The sequence below is a fragment of the Vigna angularis genome, chromosome 2, assembly GCF_016808095.1.
Source record: "Vigna angularis cultivar LongXiaoDou No.4 chromosome 2, ASM1680809v1, whole genome shotgun sequence".
NCBI classification, from domain to species: Eukaryota; Viridiplantae; Streptophyta; class Magnoliopsida; order Fabales; family Fabaceae; genus Vigna; species Vigna angularis.
The window spans coordinates 9,681,029-9,692,035 of record NC_068971.1 but is presented as its reverse complement, the minus strand read 5'-3'; the positions used below and the strand labels follow the sequence as shown (position 1 = coordinate 9,692,035).

At 32.0% G+C, this 11,007-nt stretch overlaps 1 protein-coding gene across 1 annotated transcript; it reads left to right on the top strand.

Annotated features, from left to right (window-relative positions):
• The first annotated feature begins 3,714 nt into the window (after positions 1 to 3,714).
• LOC108327246 (polyphenol oxidase I, chloroplastic) lies at positions 3,715 to 5,559 on the top strand. The gene has a single exon (XM_017560969.2). The coding sequence runs from the start codon at positions 3,719 to 3,721 to the stop codon at positions 5,423 to 5,425; it is 1,707 nt and encodes a 568-aa protein (XP_017416458.2). The 5' UTR covers positions 3,715 to 3,718; the 3' UTR covers positions 5,426 to 5,559.
• The last annotated feature ends 5,448 nt before the right edge of the window (positions 5,560 to 11,007 follow it).

Here is an 11,007-nt window from a genome sequence, read left to right as displayed (position 1 = left end):
TCAAAGAAATTTCAGAAGAATCTTTTTCATGGATAGTGCAATAATTGGGTTCGAATGTTACCTTGAAACCTTTGTCACATAATTGACTAATACTGAGAAGATTGTGCTTCAAACCTTCTACAAACAATAGATCCTTTATCGTCAAGGTATTTGACTTCCTATGTCTCCTACTCTAAGGATCTTTCCCTTGTTATTGTCACCATATGTGACATAGCATTGTTCTTTCTTTCGGAAGTTTGAAAATTTCTTCCTATCCCCTGTCATGTGCCTTGAACAATCATTATCAAGCTACCACATGGACTTCCTAGATTTAGAACTTATCAGCAAAATAAAAAAGAGAACAACCTATTTTAGGTACCCAACATCTGAGTCCTTTGGGTTAGTTAGACAAATATTTAATTATTTTATAACCCAAGTAAACTCTTTATAAGGAACACCATAATGTTTTATTTTGCATTTGATATATGACCATTTTTCATGCAATAGAAACATGTAGCAACATTTGGTTTCCTATTATTATTAATTTCATGTTCTACCCAAATTTTACGGGTTCTATTATTTTTAATGTTATAATTATAGTCATCATAGTAATTTTGATTATATTTAGGAACATATTTGATTTTTATAATTATAATCATAATAATTATAATTATATTTAGGTACATTTTTTATTTTATTACTATAATTATAATCACATTAATTTTAATTATTTTTAGGAATATATTTTATAACCTTTTTAATTTTTGAATTAATACTACTTTTAACGTTGGTTGTTTTATCAAGAGACTTCTTTTTATTTAAACAAGAAATACATTCTTCAATTTTGATATATTTGCCTTGTTCATAATATAAAATCTTGTTTTTCAAATCTTTATTTTCTTCAAGAGCTTTTTCATGATTTGATTTTAATTCTTTAAAATCCCTCTTTAATTTTTTATGAACAATGTCTAATTTTTCTGATTCAAACAATAATTCTTTATACGTATCAAGTAATTCACTTTCACTATAATCTGAATTTTCAAAATCACTAGAGTTACTTACTTGATCTCTAGAGATGTCATCATCAGCCATCAAACATATGTTAGCTTGCTCATTAGAGTCGCTTAAGCTTGTTGTAGAATCATTATCTTCCTCTCAAGCTATATACGCCTTCTTTTTCTTGAAGAACTTCTTTTGGCCTCTTTCTTCACCCTTCTTTGGGTTTGGACAATCAGCCTTCATATGCCCTTTTTACCCGCAATCATAACAATGATAATTTGACAAATATTCCTTGATTTCCTTCTTTTCACCTTTAATTTTCTTCTCTCCTTGGACTTCATGAACTTGTTAAATTTCTTAACAAAGAGACCTATATCTTCTTCATCTTCTTTAGAGTCTTCTTCTTCATTAAGATCTTTGTTTTTACTAATCTCATATTTGAACACCAGTGTCTTTTTCTTTCCTTTCTCTTCATCCTCATTCAGTCTTCTGAGATCCAAATCATGTTCTTTCAATTTACCAAACAATGCAGCCATTGACATGGTATTGAGATTTTGTGACTCATTGATTGCAGTCACCTTTGGTTGCCAAGTCTTGTCCAAAGATTTAAGGATTTTTATATTTAATTAATCATTATCAAAGGACTTACCTAACCCAATGTGATGATTAACTCTGTGAGTGAAGCATTTCTGGATATCTATAATTGTTTCTCCCTGCTTCATTCGGAACATCTCATACTCTTGGAATAGAGTATTTCTTCTGGCTCTTCTGACATCATAAGTTCTTTGATGGGTGACTCTCAGCATTTCCCACATCTCTTGAGCAGTCTTATATAGGTAGAGATCCTGTAAAATTCATCAATAGTTAAAGTAGATGATATTATGTTACGAGCCCTTACGTCCTATTGGGATCGTCTTCTATCATCAACATTTCATTGTTCTCGTGGTTTGTATTCCTTCAAATTGTTAATAAATACAATAGGAACAAAAGGACCATTTGGGACAGTTTCCCAAATCTCACTATCAATAGATTCCATGAAAATTTGCACAGGTAATTTTTATCCTGGTTCGGATCAAACAGATCCTACATCTAGTTGTTAATCTCACCTGAGAATTAACGCTTCACTAGCACAAACCAACAAACTGTTACAATCACAGAAAATAAAACAGTTTAAGGTTAAAACACCTGTCTTGTTACCCCAAGAGATGAAACTCATTTCTCCTGTGACCCACAAGGGATGAACACCTCCTCTAAATCTTCTCAAAGGATGAACACCTCCTCTGAATGCTTCACGAAGGATGACATGCTTTTAACTCAGCAACAACAACAACACTCAATCACACTCCATGTGAAAGTTCTCGCTCTATGCCAACAACAACAACACTCAATCACACTCCCTGTGAATGTTCTCGATCTATGCCAACATGCCAAGTTCTTAAAGCCACAACACAAGGGTTCAGTAAACCCTACAACACTTATCACCGCAACCTACATATAAGAATTTTAAAAATACACCTATTTGTATGTTTGATATTTTCGTATTTTAAAATGAGAGTCTCAATCTACTTTATAGAGATCTCACTTAAGGATACCTTCAAAAATCCGTATTCAACTTCTTGCTTAAAAATTCTCATAATTACTCGTGATAATCAATTATGGCAAGTCATAATTGATTATTGATAATCGATTATTATAAGTTCATAATCGATTATGTTGAGTATAAAATGAGGTTTTCTGATTCAAAATAAATTTTAATTCAACTTAAGACAAACAATACATAGAATCAAAGATAAACCACATTGTATACATAAATTTACTAAATTACAAAAGCTTTAATATAAAAATAAGTCTTCATGAAGATCTTCCTACAATAAGAGCACTTGAGACTTGACTTTGAGATATCATCAAAATTTTTGCTCTTCAGCTTTATGCTTTATGAGGTAAAGTTAGACTTAAAGTCCACTTCTTAATACAGTTAAAATTAATTTGGTTTAGTTTTTTCTTTCCAATGAAACTATGAACAACCCTATCGGGTGGAATCTTTTTTTAAGAGGAATATGTATGAAGAATTTAGTTTATTTTAGTTTAACATTATTTTTTTAAAGTGGTATTCAATGTTACCGTGTATAACAAGTTGTGTTTGACTGAGTTTTCATATAACAAAATTTGTTGAATTTTTTTTATAAATAAATGTTCAATTGTTAATATTTTGTTTATGAACTCGTTCCTTCTAACCAAAGAGTTTAAGTTTTCCCAAGCAACAATTAATGTAATGTGGCCCCATAATTTGAATGATAACTTTCAATGACACATAAATATAATACATTTATTTTGGAATCATCACCTAGTAGAGTTTGATTTGTGTGGCCAATACATGAACTATGTGTTGTACAATTAATTCGTGATACTCGTTTTTGTGGTAGAAAATATATTCAGAGCTCAAAAGGAAAAGTGTGGTATTTATGGATTATAACTTGTTCTTGAAATAGAAGTTAATTATAAGTTGAATTTTCAATTTCACCGGTGATTTACGTTATGGAAAATGTGGTTGGAATTTTCTAAAGGAAAACATTTCAATAATACAGATTAAGTCGTGTATTTATACATTTTTAATTACACATATGTCTATTATAATAATTTTTTTTCAGATATTTAGTAATAATTGTAAGGGATTGCACCCTTATAATTGTATTAATAGAGAGCAATTTTGGGAGCATGAAAATGTCAAGCAAAACCAGCAATGAACACTCCTTCTAAGCTTCTACCTTTAATCTTTGCCTTTATTCTCTTCCTCATTCTCTCAATAGCCCTTCTCAACACTGACTTCTCTCTCTTCACCGCCATAAAAATCATTTGCAGACGAACCTATAAACCCTCTCATGGCCTCGCTACAACTTCCAACCAAAGAGACAGAAATATAGATCACTCATCTTCCATTTCTAAAGCAATATCCCCTAATATAAGCGAGTGTTTTCCTGCTGGCTTACCTTCTAATGCAATAACAGGTACCAATTGTTGTCCTTCTAAACCATCTTTCTCCAAGTTGATAGATTTCAAAGATTTTGCTTCTCCCAATGCCACACCGCGAGTCAGAAGACCATTTCACTTGCTAGATGAAGAATACATAGCCAAATTTGAAAAGGGCATTGCACTCATGAAAGGCCTCCCTGATGATGACCCACGTAGCTTTATTCAACAAGCTAAGGTTCATAGCGCTTATTGCAACGGAGCTTATCACCTTTATCACCCTTTTCAAGACACCAAACTCGACATTCACAGATCTTGGTTTTTCTTTCCCTTCCATCGTTGGTACATATACTTCTTCGAACGAATTTTAGGCAACCTAATTGGTGACCCTGACTTTGCTTTACCATTTTGGAATTGGGATTCTATAGAGGCCATGCACATGCCGTCTTGTTTCACAAACCCGAACTCCTCACTTTTTCACGAACTCCGAAACCAGAAACACTTGCCACCCCACGTGATTGACCTGAACTATGCAGCTGGCAATGTCGACGTTCCTTCTCATCAACAGGTTTTGTATAATTTAGCCACCATGTACAAGCAAATGGTGCTGGCAAGCACCACAGAATTGTTCATGGGAAGCCCTTTTCGACTAGGGGATAACCCTCATCCTGGTATTGGTTCTGTGGAGGCTGCTCCACATAACACTGTTCATACATGGGTTGGTGGAGCTGATACTCCACACCATGAGGACATGGGAACGTTCTACACAGCTGCTAGAGACCCCATTTTCTATGGTCATCACTCGAACTTGGATCGAATGTGGGCGATATGGAAAACACTGGGAGAAGGAAGAAGGGAGTATAGTGATCAAGATTGGTTAGATTCTGAGTTTTTCTTCTACGATGAGAATGCTGATTTTGTTCGTGTTAAGGTAAGAGATTGCATTGATACTAAAAACTTGGGGTACGTGTACCAAGATGTCGATCTTGCATGGTTGCGTACGCCACCCACATCACGAAAAAGTAAGCTACTGAGACAAAAAAAGAAGGCTCAAGTTTTGAGTTGGAAGCCCAGAAAACTTCCTTTGGTTTTGGATTCCATAACAAGTGTAATTGTTAAGAGGCCGAAGAAATTAAGGAGCAGGGAAGAGAAGGAAGAAGAGGAAGAGGTTTTAGTGATAGAAGGGATTGAGTTTGGAAGTGATAAATACGTTAAGTTTGATGTTCATGTTGATGATGATGAAGAGCGGTTGAGTGATCCAGATGAGACAGAATTTGTGGGAAGTTTTGTGCATCTGTACCATGGACATGGCCATAACATCAGCACCAGCTTTAAAGTAGGGTTATCGAAAGTTCTGGAGAATTTAGAAGCTGAAGAAGACGATGATGTGCTTGTTACTTTGGTACCTCGGGTGGGAAAAGGAGAAGTAACCCTAGGAAACATCAAAATTGAATTTATTCCAAGAGAGCCAAAGGATTAATTAAATTTCAAATCTTCGTAAGTTTAGGTATTTTTAAGTGAATTTGTGTTAAAAAAATTTATTTATTAAAAATTTAAAATTCTTATACTTGTTAATTAAGTTTTTATTATTTAATTTTTTAATTAATTGGGCGATCTTAATATTTTTCCTTGTTTTTTTACTTGTTGTTTATATATATTAAAGATATTAGATTATATGATTAATATGAAATGATACTAAATTATATTTTTTTATGTTGAATAAAGACAATCTCACATTAATGTGATGGAGACAATATCTTACTAGGTTTAAGTGACGATGTGAAAGCCATGAAAAAACATATAAACCTCTATCTATATTTTCTATTTATATATTTTTCATGAAAGTAATAAAATTTACTGATTTTACATTAATTGTAATGTTGTTTTTATATTAAACACAGAATCTTACACATTGTTAACACATGAAAAAAAAAATAAAAAAAATTGACGAAACTATAATCATATAATTAATCTAGAAATTAAGCTAAAAAACTCAATTGAAAAAATATAAAAAAATTAAGTACTTCATAAAGTACATTTTCATAAAAATTTAAATTAAATCCTCAAATTTAAGAAAGAGCTGATAAATCATAGTTGAAAATATGTTTTATTTTCTGTGTGTATTCAAATTATACTTTTCATTGGAAAAGAAAAAACCCAAGATCTTCAGCACAACTATCCAAAACTCTTATTATATAAGGGTTAGAAAAATCAAACAAAGTCAAGTTTGAAAAATAATAAATGAATGTACCTCATTAGGTGTTTCTTTAACTTTTTCTTCTTGCAAAGGTACAAACAAATGCGTTATTTTCCATGAGGAACTTTTCCAACCAATATTGCTGAAACATGAAACATTGAGTTCGTCGTCACATAGAGGAAGAAAAAGAATGTGAAGGGCAGAAGAACATTATGAATTTGTTCGTTTGAACTGTATTTATCAAGAAAATCAACTTAATTTGCTTTTGTTAACTTTTCATTATAAAAAATATTGATGTAAATTTGCATTTGCGATTCTTTATATTAAAAAGTTATTTTAGCTAAGATGTTCTGTTAACAATTTGGATCACTTTTATTTATATATATATATATATATATATATATAAATAACTATTATTAAATGTGTTAGGGTCACTATATTTTATTAATCAATTTTATAAAGTAATTTAATTAAGATAAATATGGTTAAGGATATATTTATCATGAAAGATATATTGTGTAGAGATCAACAATAATTTTAATTTGTTAAAAGGATGAAATTATAATTATCCGAAACTAAAAAATATTAACAGTCAAAGGTTATTTAAACAGTCATGATCGTATGCATACAATATCATTTCTATTTCTTTTTCTTCATCTCTAAAGAGGAAAAAGAACTAAAGATGCTCTTTCAGAAGAAAGATCATATACCAACTCAGGTTTCGCTTTATTATTCTAAAGTATTGAAACTGCTTTGAATAAATAATCTATTACTCGTTAGTCGTTAATCTTTCAATCATAAATTCTATCATGTTTTTGGATAGTTATAATAAAATTTAGTATCATTAAAATTATATTTGGAAGCTTTTAAAATGAACCGGCATCCTGCATGACTTGTCCATATCACCGACAGCTATACCCATCACCTTCTGAAAAAATGTTCAACCTATTGAAAGGTTTGTTCATAATTTTGTGGATAAGGTTAGATGATTTTATGTGACCATTTATTATTTAATCATAAATATTTTTATTTTTTTATCTTTAACATATGTATTTAAACTGAAATATATATATATATTTTAAGTATAAAACTAGAATTAATAATAATAATAATAATAACTGTTAAATAACAAGTAACACAACTAAAATTTCTAATAAATAATAATTTTTATGAAAATTTTAAATTTACCTTAAATTTAAAATGCCAATATAAAGTAAAGTCTATATCAACTGTAAATTTGTTTTATTTTTACTTAATATAAAATCCTCAAGCATAATAAATAGGATCAAAATAAAAATTTCCTCACAGTTGAGTAAAACATGGAATATAATTATTATAGGAATGATTCAAGATCACACGCTGCCCGTGGCGGATCTTAAGCCGTGTGAGGGAGATTTCGTCTCTTAATTTTGGTCTCAATATATATATATATATATATATATATATATATATATATATATATATATATATATATATATATATATATATATATATATATATATATATATATATATATATATATATAAATAAGAATAATTATTTTAAAAAAAGTGTTGACACATTGTGTAAAGACCTGAAAAATAGAGTGTTAGAGTAGATTGGTGTATTAGAATAATGAGATCGGTTATTTTACTTTAAAATAATCTGATAATATATAATGAATTTTATAAACTCTTCTCATTATTCTAAGAACACTTCATCTCTCTAGAACTTTATTCCTCAGAGTTCTCTGAGTTCTCTCTAAAATTTCTTCTTGCTGAGTTATCTGTTCAACGATCAGGAAGTGCCTAGGCGATCCTGGCGTTGAGGGCTTGAATTTGGACCGATCAATTTCTCGTTCCTCAGCTGGTAAGTCGTCTCCTTTTTCTGTCTGTTCTTCTCTGTGCTGTGAACATGCAACGATTCTGTTTGAATGTGGTTAGTAGTTATTCCTTCAATTTCTAGCTCAATTTAGGTTCTAAGTGTGGTTCTCTATCACCAATTGGTGAGTTGTAGGTTTCTGTTGAAATTCCTTGCTATGCAAGGTACGGCTGGAACGTTTCTGTGTTTGGACTGTGAATCTCTGAGGTAAGGGAAGCTAGGTTGTGCTTTAATTATCAATTGATGTTGTATGTTATGAATTCTGTGATTAGAATGCTATGCAGTTAGAATTTTAGCTTGTGAATGTATGTCCATAACTGTTAGAATAATGGAAACTGTGAAATGTGATTGATGAGCTGAATGTGATGAATCTATATGCTGTAATGTTTGTAAATTGGTGACTGTTATTGGCTGTGATGTGTGGTAGTGTTGTTGTAGTAGAGTGTGAAGAGAATTGGGTTGGTTTAGTGTAATTTAGAGGAAGTGAGGTAGTGAATTTGAGAATTGGTGGTCAAGAGTTGTTGTGACTGCTGGGATAGTGTAGATAGGTCATATGGGACTGGTTTGAGTCATTGAAATGGTCAAAAACAGGTTCCAAGTGGTAGAATTGGTTTTGGGTCTATAAGTTGATGAATTGGAGGTTCTAGAGTAGAGATTGAGGCATAAACACTTTAGATTGGTGTGAGGAATGTTTAGAATCCATTAGTTAAGTTCAATTTAGTATATATATCGAATTAGGAGTGTTAGAAGTTGGCCAAGTTGGTTAGAATTGGTAAAGAGTGGTTGAGTTGTGTAATTCTGTAGAATTTCGTTCTGCAGATTACGCAGACTCGCTGTGTGAATGGATTCGCATAGCGAGTTCCCTTAGCGAGGTGCTCTTTGCCAATGTATCCGCACAGCGAATGGGTGTGTTGTGCGAGCGATTTGAGAGGGTTGTTCTCTGTTTGTTAATCCGCATAGCGAGTGTAATCGCTATGCGACTGGTTGGGGTCTGGAACCATTATTATTTTTATTTCGATCAGCGAGTAGGTCTCGCTCTACGAGTGCTTGGGGAGTTCAAGTCTCTGGATGAGGCTCTTGCGTAGCGAATTGGGTCGCTATGCAAGGGGTTGGGGTCTCTAGCATTTTACAATTTTATTCGCATAGCCAGTTTAGTCGCTATGCGAGAGATCCAGAGTAGTTGGTCTCTGTCTTTGGCTTTCGCAAGGCGAGTTAGGTCGCTGTGCGAGAAGTTTAGGGTCTCGCTATGCGAAGGTGTGCGCTATGCGAGGGGTACGTTCTAAGTTCAAGTCTTGTGTGTTCTTATGTTGTTTGATATGTACCAATAAGTGTTGTATGAAGTAAGTTGATGTTGTAACATGTAATATCTGTGGTGATTATGGTATGTTGTAATCAAAATGGTAAAGTTCAAGTGTTGTTTATGGACGTAATTCCATGATCCTCAAGGAGAGGAGACATGGTGGTGCCCTATGTTGTGATTCAAAGTGGAATCTCTAGTTGAGATTCAAGTAAGTTTAGAATGAATGCAGGAGCTCGGTCTTGGGGGTTATCCTGAAACTCCAATGGTCTTTCATTCTCAAGTAGAGAGGATTGATCCATGTCGTGAGGAGTAGCAGGAGGTCCTAGTCTTGGGTGCCTCCAGTATGGCCCAAGGTGAGTGATAACGGACTAACCTCGTGAGTGTGGTAGGGTGAAACCCATTGGCAATGGCTTTGCAAAGCAGTAGAAGCCACCACGAGTGCACAACCCGCCATAGCTCGGCAATCATTCTAAGTCCGGACAGTCAGAGTCAGTGTGTGTTATGAGTGAAGGGTTTAAGTGATGTGAATGTATAATATACTTGTATGAATTTTATTGATTGTGGTATGATTCGTCTTTGTTTAAACTAGCTTACCCTGTTGTGTGCTTATGTTTTGTATGATTCTGCTGTTCTTCTTCTGCGATGACCATCCTTTGGATGTGAGCAGCAGAAGAAGAGGTTTCCTTAGAGCAAGCATTGGATGGAGGTGATGCTGCTGCTGAGTAGATGTGTTTGGTTCTTTAGAGCCTTGTAGATAGTTTTGGAATATTCTTCGGTCTGTATATAAAGTTTTAAATTTATAGTTGTTTTTGGATGACTGTAAAGATATCACTTTGTGTTCTAGATGGATAACTGTACTGCTATATCATGCATGTTGCTTCTCCTTATTATAGTCTATAGTATATATATTGAGATGTTACACATTGAGTTTTGATTCTGAAACCAAAATATATCTAAGTAAGAATTAGAATTGAAGCATATATTCTTAAAATTAATCATATTTTTAAATAAAAAAATGAAATATACTTTAGTTTTTATAAAATTAAATAATTTTAAATTAGTAAAAGTATTATATTTTGGTTGTTACTAGAACCGAAACCTAATATCTTAAAATTAAATAATATTTCTAAATTAGATAGAGTATTAGGTTTTGCTTATCATAACTAAGCTCAATACTCCTTTTATGCTTTAATTATGATTATAATTGAAGAAATGTAGATGTTTTCTTTTAAATATATTTTTTCTTAAAAAGTGTTACGTTTCGATTATCACCAACTAATCTCTATATGTTTTGGTTTTGGTTATAACCAAAGTCTAATGCAAACATTTTTTATTTTATTTTTTTTTTCTTGTTACATATTAAACTTGCACAAAATACTACATTATCAACACATAAACAACACTATATTTATCACATCCATATTAAGCTAGAATCTACATAAACAACACAATATATTTATCACATCCATATTAAGCTAGAATCTAGATTTAAGTAAATGTGTTAAATGTTACATTTGTACTAAATCCTTAAGAATATGTTATCCTTACAAGAGGTAATGTGTTAAATACCATTATACATTTGTATCATGTATTTTGCACAATATATCATTAAATACTTAATAGACTTATTAGAAATTAGTGTTAGACTCTTGAATTTCTACACAAAAAGACAATAATTTCAATTAGTATATAAAAAGACAGTTAT

Bases quoted from the DNA above. Each gene is read 5' to 3' on its own strand.
- LOC108327246 (XM_017560969.2), top strand. From the start codon at position 3,719: ATGAACACTCCTTCTAAGCTTCTACCTTTAATCTTTGCCTTTATTCTC.